This window comes from Rhipicephalus microplus, chromosome 2, assembly GCF_043290135.1.
Source record: "Rhipicephalus microplus isolate Deutch F79 chromosome 2, USDA_Rmic, whole genome shotgun sequence".
Classification (NCBI taxonomy): Eukaryota; Metazoa; Arthropoda; class Arachnida; order Ixodida; family Ixodidae; genus Rhipicephalus; species Rhipicephalus microplus.
In genome coordinates this window covers 37,220,854-37,248,787 of record NC_134701.1, presented here as the reverse complement: position 1 = coordinate 37,248,787, position 27,934 = coordinate 37,220,854, and the positions used below count along the sequence as shown (strand labels likewise).

The 27,934-nt window shown below is 45.6% G+C and overlaps 1 protein-coding gene and 1 pseudogene across 5 annotated transcripts in view; both read right to left on the bottom strand.

The window, feature by feature from the left end:
* ric8a (ric8 guanine nucleotide exchange factor A) overlaps positions 1-27,934 on the bottom strand; it is a 401,642-nt gene that overhangs the window by 170,587 nt on the left and 203,121 nt on the right. For all 5 annotated transcript variants that reach the window (XM_075886381.1, XM_075886380.1, XM_075886383.1 and 2 more), the window contains one exon: positions 8,454-8,560. In XM_075886381.1, the coding sequence (XP_075742496.1) occupies positions 8,454-8,560 (107 nt within the window). The remainder of the gene's footprint in view (positions 1-8,453; positions 8,561-27,934) is intronic.
* Positions 41-8,443, bottom strand: LOC142796218 (uncharacterized; annotated as a pseudogene).

Below are 27,934 nucleotides of genomic sequence, written 5' to 3'. Positions count from 1 at the left end.
GGCCCGAGGCAGTGGTGATGAATGCATTAGTAGACCCGTATATGCGCATGAAGCTGAACTGATTATGCAATCTGCGTGAAAAAGAGTGAGGTGTTTGAAGCTGAAGCCGCGTTCGTTTATTAGAGGTAATATATTTCTGGAACAGACAGAGAAGAGCAATACTGCGACGGCTATCCAATGACGGCAGCTGAAGGTCTGATTTAATTTGCGTTATGTTTGACGTGATGTCGTAGTTTCGTGATATGAAGCGGGCACCTCTATTTTGAATCCTTTCTACCATAATAATCAAGTAGTTTTGATGAGGAGACCAAATTGCTGAGGCGAATTCTAATATTGGCAGAATAAAGGTAAGAAAGGCTAGTTTTCGAATATTAGTAGGGGAATTTCTCAAGTTGCGGCGTAGGTAGCCCAGTGAACGTGATGCTTTGGCACAGGTAGACTCGATATGTGAGGCCCATGGACATCGATAGTCGCCGTGCACCAACGCGCAAGTCTGATATCTGGCGTACGCCAGACAGACAACCGGCGTACGCCAGACAGACAACCGTCTTGGAGGTCTTCACAATGCCTTGTGAAGACCTCCAAGACGGCGACGTGATGGCTGAAAGCAACCTATCACTTCTGCTGCTCCAAGGTGTATGCGCCGCCCGAAGTGTTGTGCGTGCCCGTGACGGACAGTCAACGATACTTATTACGAACTTCAATTACTAGCAGCGGAATCTTTTCCGCGGAACCACCCTAGCATATGGAGACCCTGTCGCCGACGTCAAGGAGTGCTTCACGTCCGAGAAAACGCATGAGGATGAGGAATTTCTAGACCACTTCGACATTATTTCGACGCTGTCAGACGAAAGAAAGGCTGCACTTCATGACCTTTTAAGGGAGTTTCGATCTTGCTTCACCTCTTCTTCCAAAGTTCGTCACAGTCACCTCACGAAGCATCGAATTATTACCGACGATGACATCCGCCCCATCCGGCAGCAGCCTTATCGCGTTTCTGCCAAAGAACGCGAGGCTATTCAGACACAAGTAAAAGAGATGCTCGATGACGGGATTATTCAACTATCCAGCAGCCCTTGGTCCTTGCCAGTCGTTCTAGTGAGGAAAAAACACGGAATGCTGCGATTCTATATTGACTACAGGAAGCCTAATAGCGTCACAAAAAAAGACGTCTACCCGCTTCCACGGGTCGACGACTCTCTCGACAGGTTACGACGCGCGAAGTATTTTTCCTCCATCGATCTAAAGAGTGGCTATTGACAAATCGAAGTGGATGAACGAGACCAAGAAAAAACCGCGTTTGTGACTCCAGACGGACTTTACGAATTCCGAGTTCTTCCCTTCGGCCTCTGTTCTGCACCAGCCACTTTCCAGAGGATGATGGACACAGTTCTCGCTGGCTTGAAGTGGTAAAGCAGCCTTGTCTACCTCGATGATGTGGTCATCTTTTCCGAGAGCTTCGAGGAACATCTAAAGCGTCTGAGAAAGGTTCTGGAAGCCATTCGCACAGCTGAACTCACGCTGAAACCCTAAAAATGCCATTTCGGCTATGAAGAGCTGAAATTTCTGAGACATGTCATTAGTGCGGATGGAGTGCGACCTGATTCAGACAAAAGTGCTGCTGTCGCCGCCTTCCCTGTTCCATCAGATAAAACAGCGGTGCGCCGTTTCTTCGGCTTGTGCGTGTATTATCGCCGATTTATCGCCAACTTCTCGAAGATAGCTGGACCTCTTACGCGACTCACCCGAGATGCATGCCCTTTACTTGGGGCACAGAACAAGATACAGTGTTCACAGAGCTACGACAGAGAATGCAAACAGCCCCTGTTCTTGCCCATTTTGATGAGGACGCTGCTACAGAAATTCATACAGATGCCAGCAACGTCGGACTTGGTGCTGTCCTTATACAACGACACGGGGGCGTTGAGCATGTGTTAGCTTAGGCCAGTCGTACTCTTTCTCGAACAGAGACCAACTATTCTATGTCAGAAAAAGAATGCCTCGCAGTCGTGTGGGCGACAACCGCATTTCGGCTTTACCTCTACGGTCGTCCCTTCAAAGTGGTGACTGACGACCACTCGCTCTGCTGGCTGGCAAATCTCAGAGATCCATTCGGCCGTCTCGCTCGGTGGAGTTTTCGTTTGCAGGAGTTCGGTATTACGATTGCGTAGAGGTCAGGGCGCAAACATGAAGACGCCGACGCGCTTTCTTGAGTGCCTGCGGGACACGCTGTCAGGGGCTCCGATGATGAAGATGCCTTTCTCGGAGCAGTTAGCGATTCTGAATTTATGTCAAAACAGCGGGCAGACGACGAATTACGCCCAGTCATTGATTCCCTGGACGGCCGCAACTCTCAGGTCCCTCAATACACTGCTCGCGAACTGTCCTTTTTTTTGTCAAAGAAGAGGCATTCTTTACAAGAAAAATGCCCGTGGTAGCGACAAAGCTTTCCTACTCGTTGTTCCTACTGACATCCGTGATGAGGTCCTCCTTGCTTACCACGACGACCCCACGTCAGGAAATTTGGGCTATTGGAGAACTCTCGCCAGAGTACGCCAACAGTATTACTGGCCGCGACTATCAACTAGTGGACACCGATATGTGAAAGGCTGCCGTGAATGCCAGCGCCGCAAGACTCCGCCTGTGAGACCCACGGGCCTGCTCCAGCCGATCGCACCACCACGGACACCGTTTGACCTCGTGGGAATGGACCTTCTCGGGCCCTTCCCTTTGTCGTCCTCTGTGAAAAAATGAATTATAGTTGCGACAGATTATCTTACTCGCTATGCTGAAACAAAAGTGTTACCCCGTGGCACGGCCTCTGAAGTCGCGCTGTTCTTCGTGCACCAAATCGTCCTACGGCATGGTGCCCCGTCGTGCGTGATTACGGACAGAGGGACGTCGTTTACAGCGCAAACGATGGAGGACATTTTTAAATTGAGCTGCACAAGTCATCGAAAAACAACGGCTTATCACCCGCAATCCAACGGACTGACAGAGAGGCTTAACAAGACCATAGCGGACATGCTGTCAATGTACGTGAACGTACAACACAAAACCTGGGACGAGATTCTTCCATACATCACGTTTGCTTACAATAGGGCAACGCAAGAAACAACGCGATTTCGGTCTTTCCGACTCGTTTACGGACGCAACGCGCGAACCATGCTCGATGCTATGCTTCCGTGCGACCAAAGCAATGAACTTGCTCAAGACGCTGAGCAATACACTCAACACGCCGAAAAAGCTCGTCAGCTAGCTCGCATAAACACCAGTCACCAACAAGATGAAGACGCATGACTTTACAACCTCCGCCATCGAAACGTCACCTACCACCCCGGGGACCGAGTGTGGTGTGGATCCCTGTCCGGCGACAGAGTTAATCCGAAAAACTGCTAAGCCGTTATTTTGGACCGTACAAGGTTCTTAGATGTGTCACAGATGTTACCTACGAGGTATTTCCGGGCGGCGCAGCGTCCTCTTGTCGACAGCTTCGGCCCGAAACCGTGCATGTCGTTCGGCTGAAGCCCTACTTCACACAGTAGTCCTTGTGGTTTCACGTGCTACGACATGCCGCGACTTTGCGTTTCTGCTGCTGTTTGTGTTCTCCTGTGTTTTTATGCCTTTTCTTTTTGCGCTTCGTGCAAGCGTTGACGAAACTTCCACATTTGCGCTGCGAGTACTGGCACTCTCCCTCTTTTGGATCTCTATATCTGCGTGTGTGTATGCCTTCTTTTTTTTTTTCTTTACGAGCATTGAGTCGATGCTTTTAAAGGGGGGAGACTCTTGCCACATGGTTTGCTTGGGTGAGATCGATGAGTGAAAGAGGACAAAAATGATCTATCTGAGCTGCTGCTTGGCTAGTCGACTCAACGAGCCCATTGTATCAAGTTTGTCGTGAGAAACGTGACAGTATAAGCTATACATACGTCAAGCTTTTAGAGTTTGAAAGGTCTTGAAATGAGGCATGCTCCCCAAGCGAATGGACACAGCAGATGGGGTCAGACCAAAACCAACAAAAACATTGACAATATCGTCAGCCAAATCAACATACATCACTAGTGATCAACACGCTAAAACAACCTTTTATACTCCGAATACATTCAGAGAACATAGCAACAAACAAAATAATGCGTAGGCATCGTCGCCAACGCTAGATTACACGAAGGACCCAGGAAAAAACGGCCTGTGGCATCGTCCCCACAGTCCCGCCGTGGGAAAGCGACCGTTCGTGCCAGCCGCCACATGGTGAAGGGAGCCACTGATGTACCATGTGCTGCCACCCAGCCACGCCACCAAGAGTCGCTGCTGGTTCTACTGCGCTAATTATGATGATGATGGTGATAAATGCTCGCAAGCACCACGCCACCTACCGCTCGATGGTTGTCAACCATAAACGAGGCTTATGCACAAAACACGTGTGTGCCATGAGCTCATACAGAAGGTGTTAGCACACCCTCAAGTTTAAAATTATGAATGAATGTGAGGGTAATATGTTCATTTAGCCTTAAAGTAGGGCTTTGAGGCAGTGAAATTTCTTCTGAATAGGTGTTTTCATGTCTTGGCACCTCTTCACTGGTTGATTGATTTGTGGGGTTTAACGTCCCAAAACCACCATATGATTATGAGAGACGCCGTAGTGGAGGGCTCCGGAAATTTCGACCACCTGGGGTTCTTTAACGTGCACCCAAATCTGAGTACATGGGCCTACAACATTTCCGCCTCCATCGGAAATGCAGCCACCACAGCCGGGATTTGATCCCGCGACCTGCGGGTCGGGTTAGCAGCCGAGTACCTTAGCCACTAGACCACCGTGGCGGGGCACCTCTTCACTGGAGTGAAACCCCTTGGACAACGGGTTACATGTGAACAAGTATTTGTTCATTTTGAATGCGGAAGACTAATTAAACAGAACCTGAAGGGACCAGGAAAACATTCCGTTTAACAGGAGTTCGGTTTACTGAGAGGTGAGGAGGGGTGCCAAAGACAAGTACGAAAACAATCATATTAGAGGCAGGTGTTCCATTTAAGCAGAAATCCCGTTCAACAGATTTCAGTTTACTAAAAGTTCACTGTACTTTGAAATTTCCAATGATTTAAATTTGAATACTATGCAATATTATTCATTCAAATATTTTCAAAAGCATATTAAGGTGATAGGCCACTCAAAAACAAAAATTTTCTTTAAGGGCAGGCAGCATTGAAATAACTTTTTCCTCAAAACCAGCATGTCTTATTTAATTTACCCAGCTATTTACAGTGCAAATTATTGAATATTTATTCATTGGGAGGTAATCTTTGTCAAAAATTGCATTAAAAGTGCTAGCCACGCCAGTTGTGATAAGCGACTAATGGGTGGCTTTATTCAGTAAAGCTTTGACATTTGTGTAACTAATGGCAGGAGCTATGCACTGAACTAGAATAAATATTATGCAGTGAATATCAAGGAAGTAATGCTAAAAAAACAAAAAAACGGAGAAAAAGAGCCAATTTAGACTGAACCTGTTGAAGAATTCAGCTGTGAACTGAAAAATATTCAATAGATTTCTTTTATTCTAGTTCACTGCACAGATATATATATTTTAAATTATTGTGCGAAATTTCAGTTCAAAGTATACGCTGAGAAATAGGTTATAAAAGTTTGCGTCGCAACACTTCAAGCAAAATGTTATTTTCAGAAAAACGTAAACAAAGATTTCCGAGCTTGTAAAAAGGGTCACAATCTTCGCATGCAGGCCTTAAATCCACCAGCTTCATAGCTTGGCCCTTCTGCAGGAGCATTATTGTCTCCTTTTGTTCGGGTGGCTGCTCGTCTTTTCTTCCTGGCCTGTTTTGTCCCATCTGCTGACTTGCGTTTAGCATTCTGCATGTGCAGGTGATCCCTGGCGATGCAATCTTTCGTCGTGTGGTACCCTGGTTCTATGCCAGCTTGCCTCAGGATATCTAGGGTGCTTACACTGCCATTATTAAAGTGTGTCACAGCATCATGCAAGGCAAACATTACTGTAGGCAAGCTTACATAGACCTCTTTGGGTGCCCGCTGCCACATTAGACCATTCAAACACTCATTAGCATTTAGAGTCTTTTTATGAAGACACTTCATTAGAAGTTCCTCAGAGCACAGATCACTGTAGGCAATTTTAACTTTGTTGAGCACATCATTTGGAAGTCCTCCTTTGTGTACATATTTCCCTTGGCCGAGTGCTTCGATCCTTTGGTATCCGCACCAGCTTTTCAGTACGAAGTGGACACAGGCCATGTCTCGGCAGCTTGTCGGTAGAGCTGCAATGAAAAAGACTGGCAAGGGTAGCCTTTTCCATTGCAGAAAGGTTCCCCACATTAGCCCTTATGGCGATGCCATAGTAGTTTTGCAGGCGGTCAATGAGGGCATCAGTGAGCTTTCCCTTACCACCGAGTCCATGCACCGTCTTCTTCAGTTTTCTGAGGCGGCAGCCAACACGCTTCTAGACATGCCTAATACATTCCAGTTTCTGCACACTGTCTTTTCCATACATGTCTTTCACAGCAGCATAGCTCTTGGAATCCCCATCGCCGTAGTACTTCAGGTACTTCGAATTTCTTTTGCCTTTCGACCTTTCAAATATTCGGTATAGACCAACCGTCTCCATACTGCCAGCACTTCCTTTATGATTTGCTTAACAGGAAGTGTGGTTTGCCTTCAATTTCTGGTACGAAGCACTATCTTGCCTCAACTTGCTTTTTGTTTTACAAGACTTATATGAACTAGAAAGGACCTCAACATCAATAACCTTTCCCGTGTCAACAGAAATCACAGACACACAACCATTCAAAGATGAATGGCCACGCTTCTGCCACGTGCCATCACCTGAAACACCACACACGGCACTCCCCACAACACGACGAACTTCCACAGCAGCATCAGTCATCGACTTTGACGCCACTTCTCCTGCCGCTGCAGAAAGCCGAGATGGCAATTTGTCGTAAGCGGAGTGACGTGGAGGAGCAGGCATGTTCATCACGTTGGAAAAAGTTTTCGCACCAGCGTGTCCTTTTCCTAACTGGCGCGTCGTGTAAACCAGACGTAAATTGTTCTCATTGGCACGACCCACCTTTCTCGACGTATGAAATGGGAGCTTGAACCCACAGTCGGTACACACGACCGTACAAGCCGAGCATATCAATTGGTGAGAGCGTTACTCGAGCTTCAGTGTTGTGTTCATGCATTCGGAACATGCCAGCGATGAAAACACTGAAGAAAGAATATTAATGTCCATTATCCTGTTCCCTTGGAGCGCAGAATTCTCTAGTGGAGTCTGGTACACCTTGTTTATGTCCCCAAGCTTCTTCGCGATCGCCGGAATACCGGCGTCTGTGTCGGTAGCGATTTCCTCGTCGTCGTGTAGCGATTTCCAGCAAACTTGCGCTTCCTTGCCTTCTGTGTTCTGCACTTCTCCATGCTGGTTGTAATATGGTCCCGGTGGCCTAAGGATACAGCCCTAGTAGCGTTGACACGTGGAACAAATGCAGAACGATGCCTGACGTAGCCTGACCAAGGCAAATAACAAAAATTACGACGAGCATCGTGCGTTCCCCTTGTGGCTGTTGTTAGAGATTAACGAAGACTTTTAAACACAAAGTTATATTTAATGACATCATCTTATATAACAGTCACAATAAAATGCATAAAGTATTTTGAATAGCATAGATGAAACAACACTTGCTTTTGAAAGCGATTTTTTGAAACCGAAACCACAATTAGAAATGTGGTTTCAGTTTTGCTATAGTAGCACAGGATATAGAAAACTTGCTGTAACTTGCAAACTAATGACGCTACGAAAATAATTTTTGTTGCAACATATATGTGAATGTTTGGACGTGCAAGAAAAACAAAACCCTAAAAATTTATCTCGCGAAAAAGAAAAAGACTTTTGAAGGTGGCCTACCACCTTAATGAGACCATTGAGCTCACGCATATCGGAGTTTAGTGCTCATGTTCATTTTTTCAAGCTTATCTTTCTTTTCTGCGTCGTTTTTGAGTGCTAAAAGTTTACCTTTGATGAACCTGTTGTGCTGAGCTGCAAACAGTTTTTTCTAAGTTCTTTACTCACAAACTACCAAATCCACAACACTTGTACATATCATGCAGGCGTGCATACAAGCATTCGATACTGCGGCAACACAATGGAATCAGCCAGCCTGTGTGGATGTACACGACGTTCGCACACACGTAAACATGGTGCAGCTAGTTGATACAATTCCCACTGCGGGGTTTTGTCCCCTTGCAGATAGGTCCCTGTCCAGAGTTCAATCTCAACGGCAATAGCTTGCCTTTCAACCAATGTTATGGACTATTGTGCTGTTAGCAACTTACCTCCACCACCTTCTGCAGAACTGATTTCCCACAAAACATCTACTATTGACAAGAAAAGCACTAATGACTTCAAAACAGGTGCCACACCAGTGTAACTTACCGGATGAGCTTTGCGTTGCCACAGTGCGCTCCTCACTTAACTTGAGAATGAGATCAAGAGTCTCCCGCAAGTAGGTAAGGCCATGCAGTTCCGTCCGTAACCGAGGCCTGCAAAAAGAGCCTCGCATATTGAATCATATAATTTATGAACCACCCACTGTGGCACAAACAGATTTTCGAAAAGAAGAAGAATGGTTTGAGCTCTGGTTTTGGAGCAGGCATAAACTCCTGGCTTTCTGTCTAGTTTCACCAGCAACATTACTCCTGGAGTTTCCGAGTACGTGTACCTTGGCTCCCAAGTGTACGCCGTCACTCCTAACAACTTGAGGACAGCAACATCTCCCACTGCAAGACGCAGCCAACACCTGTGAGACTACCCCCTGAATTAAGTTGTTTGACATTGAGATTAGAAAAGATGACAATTCCAACGACAAGCCAGGCGAGTCAAATTAACGATGCACATTGTCTTCCTCTCACACATGTCTTTCACGCACCCCAAACACTGAGGCCATTCCATGAAGCCATGTTCAAGAATTTGGATGACTAGTTCGACCACTTTGATCAGGTTTCGAAGGACATCATTGTGTGGGATGATGGTTGCACGCTGCAAAAATTTTCCTTCAAGGTGGGAGATTCCACAAAAACTTGATACAAGAACCATGAGAGCTCCATTGCGACGTGGAAAGTGTTCAGCCAACAGCTCTGTAACGTGTATAGCATCGACGCAAAAAAAAAAATAGCAGAGCTGAGAAAGCCATCCCATACAAGAACCAGTGGCCGAACGAGCGAGTCTCGATGTTTGTGGAGGACATGATTCGTCTATTCAGGCATGCAGACATTGCCATGTTTGAGGAAAATAAGGTGTGGCATTTGATGCATAGAGTGAAAGAACAGCTTTATGCTGGACTTGAGCGCACTCTACTGACAACATGGCCGAGTTCATCAGCAAAGCAACCATAATGGAGCGTACACTCCAGCAGTGATCGTCACAATACAAACGCCATGACGTCAAAATTTATCTCGGGAGTGCTTGCTAAGGATTGGACTGAGAGATGGGGATGGAAAACTATGGTGGTAAGACAAATACACTTTATAAAACAAGAAATTGAAAGAAAAATGCTCTAAATTGCATAAAACAAGTATGCACACAATATTAGGCATTACGGTGCAACGAAACCAAAATTAAGTGGGAGAGCTGTAGGTCGACCGGGAACTGTTGTGAAAGGGTGCAGCCAGTCGAGCCACACTCCGTTCTTTCGAGATCAATGGCCACTGCTTGAGCCTTTAGGCCAACAGCCTTCATAACAAGGTGGCTACTCCTTTCCTCACTGTAGCAATGCCAACTTCCCTGATCCTCGCTGCTCAAAGCCCCACAGCACTGCAGCACCTCATCTTCCGGGGGTTTTCCACCACAGCTCAGGTCGCGCTGCCACTACATGCTCTATCGCGCCTGACAGTGAGAGGCAGGCACTCGCAGACTTCATACGAAGTATCACGCGGGAGGAACTACGTCAGCTTCAGCCACTGGAACCCCAATCACCTGTGACAGAACCCGCAGACGTCATCAGAAATGAGATCACACAGGCAGTCACTCCACCCGTACCACTATTGCCTGAGGCCCCTGTCCTAACATATGTAGTGCCACTGCGATCTTCGGCACCACTAAGCACAGGTCCCTCAACGCATACAATCAAGCATGCTTCCCATCCATTCCCAGACATCGCTTCCAGTCCACCACCCAACTCAAGGTTCCCGAGTGCATCGCTTCCAGTCCACCACCCAACTCAAGGTTCCCGAGTGCATGCCGTCTGACTTACGACCAAAGGCTAGCAAGGCAAGCATGTGGCGCACGTTGGATAACCATCCACTGCTACCAGTGTGGCGAAGCGAGCCACGTGTATCGAACTGCCAGTAACGCCAACTTGGTCTCCGCCACTACCATCCCAATGCTCGATCCCCACACTATGTTGAGTGCCCCTGCGAAATGGACGTCTATTTTAAAGCCAGCGAAGCCTTCGACTGCTCAGCACCACCAGTTGAGATCACCATTGTCTTGCTAGTCTACGTCAGTCAGCATGCCCTTGTCATCTTCTCTTTATTTCAGGAGCCTTCCCCCGAGTCCCTAAAGGGGAAACTAGGAACCAAGAATATTGGGTGTGAAGACACTGTCGACAAACTTTCGAAGAACCTCCTGTGATGAAACGACCCGACGATGAGCGTTCTGGTTTGTTGCTATTTTCTGACAGTAAGAAAACTGTTTCTGCAGATATGGCCATCCTCGTTAATAATCATGCTGCCCCCGCCTTCGTCGACTCTAGTGCCGACTATTCTGTTATGAGCCCAGCACTGGCATCTGAGCTGAAAAAAGTTAACACACTGTAGCAAGGACCTCAGTTACAGCAGCAGGTGGCCATCTGGTGATGCTGACTGCAATGTGCACTGCACGTGTTCAAATCCGTGCGTCGACCTTCACGGGGTCTTTTCTCGTGTTGCACGTGTGCTGCCGGCCAATCATCTTGGGAATACACTTTCTTCGAGAATACGGTGCAGTCATTGACCTCCGTAAGTTACTTGTGTCATTCAATGACTCTTTTTGTGCTGAAACTGAAAACACCCCGTTCCTAAAGAGAGCGTCACATATTACAGATGATTCTGTGATTCTGTCCGCTTGTAGCAACCTCTTTGTAACTGTCAAATTGGGACAGGATGCGCCGAACGCTATAATCGCAGAAGCGAATTTCTTACCTTTTTTCACAACAAATCTGCGTGCCCGATGCATCATTCAACCTCACAACAGACAGGCTCGAATTCTGGTCAAAACTTAAGCGAGGAATATTGTCATCTTGCCCAACACACCGCTATTGCATACTTTGAGAAAGTCGCTGATGCCCGAGGTTACTCTACATTAACAGAAATTTCATTGCGTGACTATTCTCTTGAGGCTTTCACGAGCTTTCTCTATATAAACAAGGGTCTGCCTTCAGTATGAGAAAGCTTTTTGTGCATACTTGGCTCCTTTCAAGGCTGCTTCGCAACGAAGTCCAAAGTTGACCAGAAGCCACTTGCTTAGCATGGTATAGTCAACAAACCCACTGAAAGAGCCATTTGGCAACATACTTAAAGGGTATCCCAAAAGGAAAACAAGAGGCTCATAGGATCAGGTTGAGCAGATACTTAAAGAGGACATAATTCAGCAATCGACCAGTCCCTGGGCTACTCAAGTTGTGTTGGAAGAGAAAACAATGATACGCAGCCCTTTTGCACTGATTATCGTAAACTGAACAGGGTCATGAAGAAAAACGTTTATCCTCTACCCCAAATCAACGACTCCTTGGCCCGTATGCGCAATGTATTTTTTTTGCCAATCTTTCTTCGTTCCTCATCGTACCCGGCGCCCCCCCCCCCCCCCCCATCTCTTGGCATAAATGGGAAAAAAACTTTTCAGGTACACCTCAAGGCGGCCGATGGAAGCGGCTGGGAGAGTGACAGACAGCGCTCCTTAGCGCACTCGGCATCGAGGGTCAGCAAAAATACTTCGCCGCTGTCATGAACTTTGTCTCGAAGCCCTTACGGAGGATTGCATTGAGAGAGAGACACAAGTCGGCGGTAACATGACAGGCCCATTTTAATACTACACAAAATGGGAAAAATCTGACACTCAAAATTCACTCCCAGAAATAAAACAAGTATGTACACAATATTCGGCTATACAGCCAAACAGGAACTAATACAAACCCAAGACAAGTTCAGTCTTATGCCTTAACTGTCCCTAGCCAAAATTACGTATTGTCACGCAGCAAAGGACGACGCAGTTGTCTATGAGGAAAACAAGTTTATTGGAGCGAACCTGTGCTCCCCTAACAACTGAAAAAAAATACACAGGCGGCGAAGCAGCGGCCAGCAAAACGACGGGCACGCTAGTGAGCGTCGGCGATCGAATGACGCGGCATCGGCTGTCAGGAATTTATATTTCTCGGCGCGAGGGTTTCTCGAATAGTCGAATTGTATCGAGAACGCCGTGATAGCGTTTGTGAACGAACAGCGTTTCTAACAAACAACGCTTGAAGCGTTGTTCGATAGCGTTTGTTCGAAACGCTGTGGTAGCGTTTGTTCGAAACGCTGTGAAAACGGCGATAGCACAGGCCAGCACAGCCAGGCCAAAAAAACAAAACACAAATAAGCAAACCCAATGCATGGTTCGCGGCAGTATCGGTGGCTGCTCTCATGCACTCTCGCAATAATAGAACGTTCTTACTAATCATATGCCACCCGCGGAGCTACGACGAAGTGGTAGCTCCAAAGTGGTAGCTCGCACGATTCTTGACACAGCTCTTGAAAGAAAAATGGAATAAAAGTCGCCCCTCTCTAAGAAAAAAACTGACTGATCTAAGAATTTTTGATAATTTGACTCCCATAAATAAACGACTTCTTTGGTTTACTCGATCGAAACGAGAGGAAAGAACTATCACTTTGTTTCGCAAAAGAGTGGGCACATTTTCGTGGGCAAAGGGCAAGGTGACAGCACAAATGCACATTTGAGATGACAGTGATCTTGAAAAAATGGTGTGACATCACGCGCATTCACATCATGTTTAATAAGTTCCTTTCTTTGAGCAATGGCTAGCTCGTATTATATCGATATTAAATTGTTTTCATAGAACTGTGTTCAAGAATAAGAATAAGTAAGAGTACATCACCAGTAGCTGTGATGTACTCTTACTTCCGGGTTATAATTATAAAACATTATACAGAGATCATAGGACTGGGGGTAGCGTTGTCCTTTACATCAAGAAATATTTTGTGTGCAATTTTATTCCTGAATTTTCGGTTGTTTCCTAGCCATGAAACCCTGTTTGTCAAATGTAGGCCATCTGTTATAGGGGTTGTTTACAGCCAACCTTCGGCATCTCTGATTGATTTCTTTGAATTTCTTGACTCATTACTACATCACTTCGCCTCGTTCGACATAACGGTTGTAATTTTTGGTGACTTCAATATTAACATTCAGCAAACCGTTGCGACCGTTATGCAGTTTTTCAATGTCATAAACTCAAATGGGTTAACAAATATTATTGATGTTTCCAATCGTATTAGACCCTTTAGCGTATCTTTGAATGATTTATGTTTAACTATCTCAGATGACAGTGTTACTAGTGCTGGTGTTAGTGTTATCACTTGTGACCTAAGTGATCATTTCTCCTAGTATTGTACGTTACTGAAATCATCAGTTCAGTGCCTCGAGAAATCTTGTACTGCTACCTCTTCAAAAATCAAATACCAATAAAACTGAACAGTTTTGTGTGTTTGTGTCAGGAGCAAATTGGAAGGAGCTATTAAAAGACGAAAATGACTAATGCAATGACACATTTCTACACGAGTTAGTTGAATTATATGATCAAGCTTTTCACGTAACATTAACAGGTCAGTGCAAAGAAGCTAGAAAACCCGCTCACTTTTAAAATGTATATCGAAATGAAAGAGGCTTTTTAAGAAGTTTTTAGTAACAAGATAAATATAAATCTTTGATGAATTTAAGCATTTTAAAAACAAGTTAGCGATGGCTATAAGAAAATCTGAACATCAGTACTACGCTAACAAATCCACTGAAATACATTTTGATCCCCATAGAACATGGTTTACACTTAAAGACATTTAAAAAAATACAGATATTACTTTGCCCACTCAAATGATTTCAGATAACCAAATTCATACCAGAAATAAACTCGCCAATCAACTTAATTCGTTCTTCCCGACATCTGGGTCATTCGATTCGGACAGTAGTTTGGGGGATGCCGAGTTGCATAGTGAAACTTCCGAGCTTAGCACCTTATTTTTAGATCCAGCTTCACCAAGCGAGATTTTACAGATTATTCTTAATTTAAAAAACAACTGCCAGCAGGCTTTGATGGCATTAAGGTTGCACCTAGTAAAGCAGTTTGATTTGATTGATTGATTGATATGTGGGGTTTAACGTCAAAAAACCACCATATGATTATGAGAGACGCCGTAGTGGAGGGCTCCAAAAATTTCGACCACCTGGGGTTCTTTAACGTGCACCCAAATTTGAGCACACGGGCCTACAACATTTCCGCCTCCATCGGAAATGCAGCCACCACAGCCGGGATTCAAACCCGCGACCTGCGGGTCAGCAGCCGAGTACCTTAGCAACTAGACCAGCGCGGCGGGGCGTAAAGCAGTTTATAATATCTTAGGTGTAGTATTATCTAAAATAGCAAATGTTATTTTGTCTACTGGAGTATTTCCAGATAAGATGAAAATTGCAAGAATTTTCCATTTTGGAGTTCTTTGGAACAGCAAAATTTTTCATTTTGGAGCGATACGAAGCACCTACCTTCACATCCTGGAGGAGAAGCAAGTTTCATTTACATTAAAGGCGTGGATATTTATTTTGGGGCTCTTGTTTCCTGTGAAGAGCTCAAAATATTTTCATTCATTTCAAATCTCATGAAGCCAGTCATCTTAGGAGCACTCCCTAATTTATTGATGATGTAAAAATAATGGCATCAATATGGTGGCCATTTTTAAAAAAGCTTGTTCAGCAATTATCTTTGCAGCAAATGAACAGAATATTGGTTGGATAAAATTGTACTTCATGAAATAACATTCTATACACCTATGTGGTTGTCATATATATGGTAAACAAACACTGACGTACAACACTACCGACACAGAAAGTCACAACTGCATTTTTCTTAGACGACTCCAAGGATATAGAAAGGTTCTTTTTGTATTCTTTTTCTCCACAACCGATTATACTGCTAGGCTTAACATGACGTCATTTAGCTAGTCCCCTAAAGCAAACCTCCTTCGGTACTCATAGCTCTCTGTGCTGAAACTACAGGATTTAACAAACTTCGTTTTCCTTTTGCAGCGATGTTTGATGAGGCTGAGGCATTCTGTCTATACTCTAAAATCCCCCTATAGTGTTATAGAAAGCAAAGCATAAAAAAAAGAACCTCACAGAGTACCTCATGCATATGCCTAAGACGACTAGAAGGCGAGAGCCATTTTCTTTTCATTGTGATAGCAATTACAAAGAGATCCTCGACCGGTCTTTGCCATCGCCAGAGGCGTAGGTAAATTTGTTTTATTTTTATGCTGTGTCGGGGGAGGGGGGGGAGAGTGCACCTTGATTTGAAGCGGGGGCATGCAAAAGGTAATGATGATCAAGCTGTACATATCAAGCCTTGGCAAAAAAAATTTCGGGAGGGGGTGGGGGGAAATGATCCCAATGTGCCCCCTCCCCCTCCACCCCACCTGGCTATGCCACTGGCCATAGTCGACATGTTCTGTGTAATACCCAATCGATAACATCCCCCCACGCATTGTGTGCTTTACAAGTGGACAAAAGCGCGCGATCAGGGGTGACAAACGCAGCCAAAACACAGATAAAACAGTCAGTTTCTTCGCAAGGCCCAAGCAATGAATCCAAAGGCAACAACTTGGAATGTAACGCTGAGAATGGCAAGCAGAGCGAAACGTGCAGCGCGCTGCTGACGCACAAATGACGCATGAAAATAACATACACAGGATGAGAGCGAACTAACAATGTTTACTGCTGAACACTTGACATGCTGTTTAAATAAAGACGACACACAAAACGTAGTCACAAGTACAGGTGAATGCGAACTAACAAGTGTCCCAGTTACGCTTCGCTGTGTATGAAAAGCATGCTCTTTTCGCAAACGATGCCTGTGACGCCAGCAAAGTGATCTTTGTCTTGGGCCCGGCAACTAACGAACTAACGCAATCGTTCTGGTGAATGTCGAAGGCACACGATTCCGCCCACCGAAAGATAAGCGCGAGCGCACAAGCATCTACCCCCCTTCGCGGGGCAAAGTACGCGTGGGAGATAAGTGCAGGTCGGTGCACCGCGACAAGATGGGCGCCAAGCACAGTTGGCTTTTTTTCTAGAGTTTTCATATATGTACATACGTATACATACACGGTGAAACTAACAAATAGTATCTTTAGGACATGACGTCGCATAACTCAGATGAACACTGGCTAAAGGGACAATGATCACTCCAATTGCCAAAGTGGTTTTTGCACTGTCAGTTATCTAAATGCGAAGCAGAGGCTATAGTAGCACAAAAAGTTTACAAGCATGTCTCATTAGGCCTCGAGATAGCGCAGTCGCGAATGCGCCCTTCAAGCGATGCAGCTTCTGCCCCCTCTCCCTTTCACCCCCCCCCCCCCCCAAAAAAAAAACGAAGCAATGCTTGCGACGATCTGATGTTTGATTTTTTAACCATCAGCTATTGACCTTGAATAGAAGAGAGGCCGGCGCGTAACAAGGCGTAGCCGCTTCACCGTGGGCCTTCCCACCCTAGAGCTGCCAGAGATATTAAAACTATATTCTGGCTGCTCCGACCAGGAAGCATGCTTTTTCTGAAATGCTTCGGTTGCTTGAATTGCCTACGCTGGCTCAACGTCGGAAAGTCGGTCGACTTAAATTTCTTTTTTTTTTGTTATCAAAAGGACACTTAAATATTGAAACTGAATCTTATCTTATTCCCAGGCCCTCCAGCAATGTCAGATCATGCAATTATTTGTGTTTTCAGTTACAAAATGCAATCTTGATGTGTAAGCATATTCCTTTTTTCCACGAACCATAAAAGAGTGGAATCAGTTGGCAGTACCGGTACTGAATTCGAAAAGCATAAAAAGCTTTGAAAAATGCATTAAAATTATGTAGCGAACATCGAGTGTTGCCATAGCATTGTACATATATTGCCATGTTGTTCAAAAATACATTTTGTAGTTGCTTCATATTGCATACTATAATACCACCATCACAATATATGTATGTTTTAATTACCATCATTTAAAAAATATTTTTCCGTTGTGTATTTTTATAACTTCTGTCTTCATTATAATACACTGTACTTGTTTTTGTTTTATGTTAGCATTTACTGTACCCACTCTAATATGGCCATAATGGCCAACAGTATTTGGAAATAAAATTTTAACAAATAATGAGATGACACTGAAAAAAAAAAGCCTCCAAACATTTTTATAACGGACCCCAGCAATCTCGTGTGCGAAATGGCAGGGTGTTTTAGGAGCTTTTACCACAACAGTGATTACAAATGAACGCGGATGTGCTGGTGGAAGAATTTACGAAAATGAAGTTCTGAATCAGGATCCATGAATAAGGTATATCAAAGGAAAAGTTTCAAAGCGTTTCCACCATGCACGTGTTATTCTGTGGACTTGAAGCATGAGAACTTAGACCGTGCGCAATGTCCTGAAGTAGACGTGACACACATTCTGGCGGCGTGTGCGCGTGTAGTTGTTAGTGAACATTGCTTTAATTACGTGCCGCGCAGCTCTTCAGACGAGCTATCAGCAGAGTTTCTGGAACGAACGACGCCCGCCAAAGAATCGTCGCCACAGTTTCACGCTACAGATTGCAATAGACGTCACAAGCCCATGAAAAGAGCATGTTTCATCGTTAAGCGGATTCGCACAACAGCGGATTCGCACAAACATCGTAGACTACTTAGGATGCACGCGCGACCACTGTTAATACAGCAGAATAATTTTAGGCACGCGATTGTGACTTTGGTGGTCCTGAGAACAAGATGCACCTGTTTTGACATGCCGGCGTGGCTATTGCCGGTGATAGACGGTCCTAAATCCGACTGGTGCAATTTGGCACAATTTTTATTGATATCAGACTGGCGCAGTAAGTCTGATTTGGTGCACTTTGGCGCAGTTGGAGCAGGAGTGGGATCACTGACAACCTATTATCACAACATTAATATGTATTTCAAAAAGATAAATGAACTGAAAGTGCATAACTTTATATCAAGAAAAAATCACTGTCCAACATAGAAAATCACTTATATACTTTGGGCATCTTTTTAAAAGAAGGCATTTGATTCTATCAAACATGACAATCTTTTTACTAAATTATCAATGTATGGCATACGTACTATATCTCCGACTTTGATTCAATCTTATCTGTGAAATATAGTACAGTTTGTTGGCATTCATCACACAAAATCAGATTTGCAATCTATCAAGTATGGCATCCCTCAAGAATCAATTGCAGGTCCACCATTGTTTTTTCATTACATTAACGACATAGTTTCTATTCCATCTACTCCAGATATTTTTCTCTATGCAAATGACACAAGTGTATTCTGTTCTTCTGCTGGCTTAGTTACTCTCGTACCTTAAGTAAACTCCTGGTTACTGAACTTATCCGCTTGGTTTTGTACACTAATTGTCTAGAGTTAAATGTCCGTAAAATGAAGTTCATGACATTTCATGCCATAAATAAATCGGTGATATTGGATGATGCCATTACATTTCAGTGTGAACCAATTGAGCGTGTTGCACAATACAAATTTCTGGGAGTTCCGTTTCAGGAGCATCTACGATAGACTAAGCATGTAGATTTCATAATACACAGTATTTCAAAACAACGGGTATGTTAAATAAACATCACAATTTACTGCCTCCATACTTTAAACAACAGCTTTACTTTTCTTTAATGTATTATTGCCTTATTTACTGCATACTTATTTGGGTGGTTACATCTGAAAACAACTATAACAACTTACTTATTATGCAAAAGAAAGCTCTCTGTTCTGTTCATAATTTATAATATTATAAACATGTCATCTCTTCTTTTATCAAGAGTCAAATGCTCAAGATTCGTGAATTGTATGCTCATCGACTCTCCAACATTTATATCCACTTATACAAACAAGTGCCCTAAGTTCCGCTTCAGACATTTTATACATTACGCTAAAGACCAGAACAAATTATGGACAACAATTACTAAACTGGCAAATTCCAAACCTCTCATATACCCACAAAGATTTAATGTCCTGTATCACTACACATCACACTCTGGCAGCATTCCGCAAGCAATCCAAAAAATATTTCTTTGACTGTGATGCTCTCGAACTTTCATAAATACAATTTTTGAATGTTCACTGATTTAGAGATTCATTTTGTTAACTATTATGTACTTATTTCTTCGTAATGTGTGTTGCAATGCTATTATTGTCATACTTTGGCTGCAAATAACAAGAACGCAAGTAAAGAAACACACAAGGACAAGCACAAGCCACTTGTGCTTGTCCTTATCTGTTCCTTTACTTGTGTTTGTGTTATTTGCTGCCAAAGCATGTCATTACGCATGTACCAACTAGGCCAGCAATCAGTATTGTTGCTATTATTGTCAATACGTCTGTAAGTCTGTTTTCCTACGAATTCCTTCTGTGTTATTTGTGTATATGATGTATCTTGTACTAAGTTACAGGTGCATTTCTATTTTATGCAATTCCACCACTGTCTACATGTCATTTCTACTGTTTGTATATGTGTGCTAATACTTTTTGTTAATTATTTACCACACACATGTGATTATTTTGTGCAGTAGGTCCGTATATAGTGGGAGGCCTAGTCAGGTGACGTTTCTTACAACGTAAAAAATCCCTCAACACTCTACTCCAGTGCGATTCCACACCACCCTAAGTGCACTCTCAAGTGCTTGTGACCCAGAACCATTTGTCGGGCCATCAGGAGAGAAGTCCTGGGTAATCCTCCTCACTTACCGTAAATGCACCAAATTACAATGTGGGGGCGGGAAATGCGGGGAATGGATCTTCCGAGTCTGCTCTCGATAGCAGCAACCCGCCAAGTTCTTATGGGAGAGATCGGGACGGGTTTCCAAGTCGGCTCCTGCCAGCCGCATTACTCAAAGTCATCCTGCAGGGCCAGGGTCGTGGCGTCCACAGGGGACCTATAAGCCCCCCCCCCCCCTGCCTATTTGAAGGACTATGTCACGGACTAAAGTAGTCAGTCACCTAGGCCTATACTGCCTCAGAGGCTTGCTACGAAGCGCGCCTCCGACAACATTACGAAGGACGCCACGATATTTCGCCGCTGCCACGACTGTTATGAAAGACGGCGACACCAACACGGTCCCAAAGGCGCCACTGCTTCGAACTCCGCCGGGAAGGTCACCAGCCATTTGGTAGCGTAGGTCTCTCAGCTCGCGACTGCTTCTGCGCAGAGCTGATAGATGAGCGGACGAGACGACGGTGAGTTAAACAAGGTTTATGTACAGCATATATACAGAAACGTTACAAATTCGGCACTGGGGCCGACAGCTTAGAGACTCGAAGAGCCGAGCTCTCTTCTCTGACACATAGATCTACTGCTCGCGACGCACCGCAGGGCTTTTTTTATATGCACCGGGTGGATTCTTTGAGTAACCAAATGTCCAACCAGAAGCGCCGCTGGTCGTGAGGTCAGAATCCTCCAATGGGGTCGCCGCTGGGCCGCGTCATTCTCATCGAATCTGGAGCCGCTGCGCTGCACGTGGCTGCACCCAACGACGAGTGACGTCGCCACGCATTGCGTCAGACTTGCCAGACAGGAAGGCGCCGATTGTTTTGACGGGCTCGCTGGCTCAGGTGACTCACTGTGCATGCGTGGCAGAAAGGCAGCGCCGCGTGATGACACCGTTGAGTTGTTCGCGTCAGGCGGGCTCGCGTGCTGGCCTTGACACAGATTGCTTTTCCCGAGGCATGGACGTTCGATGTGGACTCGCAGGCATAACAGCACCCCCACCGCCAGACAATGCGCCGGAAAGACGAGCTGCTTCCACGTGGCTCGGATGTCAGGCGCGCTCATTCGCCAGGTCCCTCCAGGTTCGCCTCCAGGGCCATGGGGAGAATGCAGCTCCAGACTCTGTTCCGGGAACACATCCCATTCTTGAGGACGGATCCCACCTCCACTGGCTTGTCGTCACAACTTGTCGACCAGCTTCGCTCGTCTCTTCTGACGATCTTTGGTCTCAGCACTTGTCGATGGTTCTGCAACTTGTCAAGAACGGTTCTTCAACAGACAACACACGACACGAGCAAGTGCCCTCGGTCACCCGACAGAACGCCAGACAAAGTATATTACAACATATACCTAGCTACGTGTCCATCGGAATTTCGTTCCCTCTACATCAAGAGGCACGTGTGGGACACAAGACTCTTAAAATGAGAACTCAATTTTTTTACACGTACAACTTCGAAACAGAATAGAACATAAAGTTAGCTCCTTGAGCTCATTCTGGACGACAGCGCTCCGCTAAGGCCGTGATGAGGACAAAATTTTGCCCCGAATCGCCAGCGAGAAACCGAAAGGTGGAGAAGGTACTAACTAAACGCACGGGTCAATGTGTCTGCATTAGCATTTAGCTTTCCTCTTTTGTAGCGAACGTAAAGTTGTGCTGTTGGAGCATCATACTCCATCTCAGTAACAGGCCACTTTTAGGCGACGATAGCTATGTGGTACCGAGAGCGGCTCATACTTGCGACGTTGCACAGGGGAACAACGATACGGCTTGCTACGGATTGGCTCCTCACAAGTTAACTCGATATCTTGTTCAATCACCGCCGTGTTTCCGGGACGGTCCGAAAACACGCCTCCAAACTCAGAAACAATCTTTCTCAGGTCCTCCTTCTGGACTTCGCTTAACCTAGGCTCTAGGTTCAACTGCTCCAAGGTTACCTCCGATCCCCTTTCGATTACATCACTAGAACTCAAAATTTTTGCTCCCTCTTCCTCTGAAGCATTCAATAGCAGATTTACGACCGCTTGACGTTGAACGTATGATTTCATCAAGTTACTGTGGTAAGTTTTGTTCGGCCGCCTTCCTAATTTCGCTTCATAATTGGTATCAGAAAGCTTCACGGGTGCCTTCCACTTGTCCGCAGATTTCCCCACTCTCTAATAAGTGTCGCATGAGCGTACAGAGTCTTCGATATCCTTCCCGCATTTCGGCCAATAAAACTCAAAGGAAACTCTAGCCTTGGTCTTTTTATGCCCTGCTCACGTGTTTTCATGCGCCAGTTCCAATAGTTGGCGACGATACTTTTGTGGCACCAAGAGCTGCTCATACTTGCGACCTTGCACATTTGTGTAGCTCCGATACAGGGGCCCTGCTTTCTCAAAAAAAGAAACATTCTTTTTCTTTTTTCCCAAGCTTACGCTTTCCATTAACGCTTTAATCGAGAGGTCCTCACTCTGCTCTCGAATGAGCGTTTCTCGATCAACCCTCGACAGCTCACTCTAACTTTCCGCTACAGGCGAGAGCATTGCACTCCTCTCGCTCTGACTCAATGGCGCCTTGTCATCTCCCCCTGCTACGGAAACTGCGCCAGTCGCTTCGGCGACGACCGCGCGAGTGACTGCTCATAAGACTCACATGGAGAATTTCCTCTCTGAGGTTCCGTCGACTCGCCCCCAAGGTCACTTGATTGTTCACCACATTGAACAAGATCAAGCTTTTGCGAAAGCTTGCGATCGCGTGAGGGCCATGTACGCTAAGTTGGAGAAGAACAATTTACCCTGCTCATTAAGAAGCTGCTCTGAGTTGTTAGAGAAAAGATAAGGAAAACTATCTGGCCGCTTCGGTGCGAAGCTTACCGAACGGGCCTTCAATGACAACTGTAGCGATTGGTAAGCAAGCACTCTGCTCCTCAGCGACTTGCCTAATCCCCACGCATTCTCCTGTAAAGTCATCCGGAGACACCAACGAAGGATGGACAACGTGCATGGTTGCCGCTGAGTCTCGAAGTGCTCGACTCATTTTCCCATTCACACTAATTTCTTGAAGATAGGGCTCCAATAACCGCATGTTTTTTTCCCATTCTCGGATTGTTGCAAAAGCAAACTTTTGCTTACAGTTTATCGCGATGTGGCCTTCCTTTTTGCAGTTGTAGCAGATTAGCGGCTTTTGTGATTCAAATGCCCGTGTGGTATCAGTGCGTTGTTCAGGAACCTCACTCGATTTCTCCGCTTCCGTTTGCCCTTCCCCTACAGTGTCCTTCGTAAGAGACGGGTCCTTCTCGAAATTACGGTGCGGAGCGGGTTTTCGTTGGTCAGGTTTCTTTGAAATGCCCTCTTTCCTTTCATCCTTTTCAACGCTCACTGCCCTGCTATGCAACTTTCGGCGAGTATAATACTCCTCAGCTAACTCTGCTGCCTTGTTTAGCTGTACTTCACCAAGTTTGTCCTGCAGCCAAAGCTTGACATCCTCCTCGATGCATCGGTAGAATTGCTCCAATGCAATGCATTCTACCACTTTATCGCGATCATCATAAACACCTTCGCTCTTGAGCCATTCAATTAAATTGGCTTTAGGACGAAACACGAAGTCAACGTGTGACTCATTTCCATATTTAGCATACCGGAACCTTTGCCTGAAAGCCTCGGGTGACAACTTATAACGTCTCAAGAGCTTTTCCTTAACCTCGTCATAGCTCTCAAACACTTCCCTCGACAAGCAAGTTATCGCGTCGGACACTTTGCCGGGAAGAAGAGCTAACAGGTTCTGCGCCCAAAGAGACCGCTCTAAAGCATTTCGCTCATAGACGTGTTCAAACTTGACGAGATACTTCGCCATGTCTTCGCCTACTACGAACGGTGGCAGTTGGTCCCGAATTCTATAACCGCTAACCTGAACTGTCGGAGAAAATACGCTAGGCGCCTGCGAACACTGTAGGATTGCCAATTCTATTCGTTTCAACTCGAGGCGCTCCTGTCTCTCGGCCTCCTCTCGCTCGCGACGTTCGCGCCTTTCAGTTTCTTCACGTTCGTGAACTTCTCGCCTTTCAGCTTCTTCGCGGCGTGCTTTGATATCCGCCCAGACCTCATCGACTTCCTCAGCCGACACTCCTTCATCCTTCATAATCTCAAGGATCGCTTGCTTTCGTTTCGCAATGCCCAAAGTAATGCCGAGTTCCTCACATATTTCGATGAGTTCCTTCACTTTAAGGTTCTCCATCGTTCACACTAGCCTCTTGCTGTTTGCCCCTGTTAAGAATCTACTTGCCGTACCTACTTCAAGTCTACTAGCAGGATGCGCAAGCAATTTTTAACACTCCTGTGTTTACCTCCTCCGCATTAACTTTGGTTTCAAAGCGCTTCGACTTGGCTTGAAACGATCAAAGCTCACTTTAATGCTTCACACAGCCCTTCTCTAAACTACTATAACCTGTGCTAGAGTAGTCTGGTGAACTGAGGGGAAGACATCAGGCACTCACCGCATCGATGTCGCTGACGCCGCCCGATCCCGCAGCTGCCAACCACTGTTACGAAGCGCGCCTCCAACGACTTTACGAAGGGCGCCACAAAATTTCGCCGCTGCCACAACTGTTACGAAAGACGGCGACGTCAACACGGTCCCGAAGGCGCCACTGCCTCGAATTCCGCCGGGAAGGTCACCAGCCGTTTCGTAGCGTAGGTTTCTCAGCTCGCGACTGCTTCTGCGCAGAGCTGATAGACGAGCAGACGAGACGACGGTAAGTTAAACAAGGTTTATGTACAGCATATACACAGAGGCGTTACAAATTCGACACTGGGGCCGACAGCTTAGAGACTCGAAGAGCCGAGCTCTCTTCTCTGACACATAGATCTACTGCTCGCAACGCGCCACAGGGCTTTTTTTTATATGCACCGGGTGGATTCTTTGAGTAACCAAATGTCCAACCAGAACATGAGCTGGTCGTGAGGTCAAAATCCTCCAATGGGATCGCCGCTGGGCCGAGTCATTCTCATCGAATCTGGAGTCGTTGCGCTGCACGTGGCTGCACCCAAGACGAGTGAGGTCGCCATGCATTGCGTCAGACTCGCCAGAAAGGAAGGCGCCGATTGCTTCGGCGGGCTCACTGGCTCAGGTGACTCACTGTGCATGCGCGGCAGAAAGGCACCGCCGCGTGATGACGCCGTTGAGTTGTTCGCGTCAGGCGGGCTCGCGTGCTGGCCTTGACACAGATTGCCTTTTTCCCGAGGCATGGACGTTCGATGTGGACTCGTAGGCTTAACAGACCGAAAGGAGACCAGTGTATGTTCATATGCAGTTTATTGAACAGTGCAAGATTGCACTTGTATTATATGATGGCAAAGTGTACTTGATTTTCCTTGCCCTGGGGTCTTTTGTTTCCAGGACAGCGTATGCAATCATTCAGGCTTCAATTCTTATGTTTAGTGCCCACACATGGGATGTGCGCAGAACCGCTAGTAGTTATGCGGATGCATTGGGTTGTTTTTCTTGAGTGTTCAAAAAAGCAATACAGTCGAACCCACATATAACGACCTCGCTTAAAACGAACTTTCGCTTAAAACAAACAATATCCGTGTGATCTTGAAAATGTACATTGTATAAATGACACAGAATTGCACTTGCAACGAACATCTCCGAGCGCTGCTGATCGGTTACAGCAAACATAGTCGGTGATGTGCCCAGTGTTAAACACTGACCCTGCCTCCACGCTCCTCTAGTTGCCGCTCTGCATGACCACTTTTTGTTACACAACGCTTCGTCCTTTGTCCCCCCTCGCTACACTGAGCACCCCACATCATCAGACGCGGCCCGTGTTTTCACACTGCCACCGATCTTTCGAAGACCGGCTGGCCATTTTCCCTGATTTCGATCGCTAGTACTGTCGTTGGCGTTGTCGGCCTGGAGTGACCAGACTATTTGTCAATATCGTCTATATAGATTGTCGGCGTCTTGTCTTATCGTATCGTTTTACCCACTCTAATATTTCGTGATCAGTTTCGTGTTTAGGACCTCTTTCACTCACTTCCTGTTGAGCTTATAGGCCCTCCGCTTGCGTGCGAAAGCGTAAAAATGGCTGTTAATTTGCACGGAATGAATCGCGAAATATCGATTCTTTACCACGACCACCAATTCTTTGAACACTATTTTAGAATAAGCATCTGTAGTTTGGTACCCTCACAAACAAGGTGACCTAAATATGTTCAACAGCGTCCAACGTAAAGCCATCCGTTTTATATGCCGTAACTACAGCCACCACTTTTCACCGTTTCATAAGCCGCAATTACAGCCACAACCTCTCACTATCGCAGGCTCTGCAATCACTAATGATTGATATGTACGGTTTAACATCTCAAAACCATGATATGGAGGACTCTGAAAATTTCGACCACCAGGGGTTTTTTTAAGCCTTGCAATCACTAAACATTGTACGATTACAATTTCGTTACCGTATTGAATCTTTAGAACTATTACATACAGTTATCAACCCCTTCACTGGCATTCTTGGCGGTAACAACATGGCATTTATGGATGAAACTTGCACCCGCAGGTCCTTGATCTCGAACATAAAGCCTTTATTTGTTCGTACAAACAGATTCAAATTTAGTTTTTTTCACGCACTATAGAGCTCTGGAATTCCCTACCGGGGGAGGATTCGCTCACTACCATAAAAAGATTTTATTGATGCTGCTACTAACCGCTTCACACCACTTTAAGTTCTTGTTTGTAATATGCAAAGTGTTTTATTCCATATTTCTCTAATGTATTTCAGTTTTATATTGTTGTTTTTTGCTCTGTTGCTTTCGTTCTGTATAACTCATCCACTCCTGCTATAGCTCCGTACTCTGGCTGCAGTATATTCAAATACAGTCAAACCTCATTAGTGCATACCCGCTTTAAGCGTACGAACAGTTAAAACGTAATTGCAACGAATCCCAGACCAAGTTTCATAGAGACTACTGCATTCAAGGATCGCTTAAGTCGTAGTGTTTGGCCTATGCCTACCGGTTAGTGCGTACTAACTGCATACAGTGATAACATTTTGTGCGAAAAATTTTACAGCTCTGCTGAACTTTGCAGACACCACAGTGTGCCGTGAATGATTTTTCGTCATGTTGATAAGTTCAAAGATCAGCTGATAAGTTATTTCAACTTACGCGCAACTGGGACGGTGACATGGCGAGTAACCATCGGGGAAAAAACGAAGGTGAGATGGCGACCACCGACGAATGCGCCGGTATGACTGATCGCCGATGAAAAGCCTTATCACAGTAAACATCCCCGGTTATCTGGTCAGGCACGTGTGTGGCGTACCATCACTTTATGTCTATTGCATGCTTTTAGTAGGTGACTATCTGAATGCGCTGGGCTGCCCAGCTCTGCCGCTTCGTTTTGCGGGACCGTGTTCAAGCGCACACCGCTTTACGGAAACGCAAGCAGCTCGTTGCCCAGAGTTTAGCATTGCGGATCACGGGCACCGAGAAACCTTGCTGTATTATGCGAACATGTGCACCGTACAGCGAGCGTAGCGCTGTTGTTACCATGCTGCATGCTCTTATTTAGCGACAGCCCAAATGCGCCTCCGTCTGCTACCAGGACTGCTACAGCATCACAGAGAGCACATTGCTTGCGGAAAGCTCTTTGTCGCCACGTTAGCCCAGCAGGCTACTCGCCGAATCTGTGCATGGCCTGAAGCGAAAAGGGTGTACTCTTTATCACGCAAATCGGCAGTCACGGTGTGCGCAGAGTGAGTGAAGCGCTGCACGCAACTAGCCACGCAGTAAAAGGTTTGGCTCTGTGCGACTGTACCACGTTTTAAAAATTAAAAAAGAAAACTGCTTCAGCTTTCGCTTAGAAGCAGACGGCGGAACAACCGT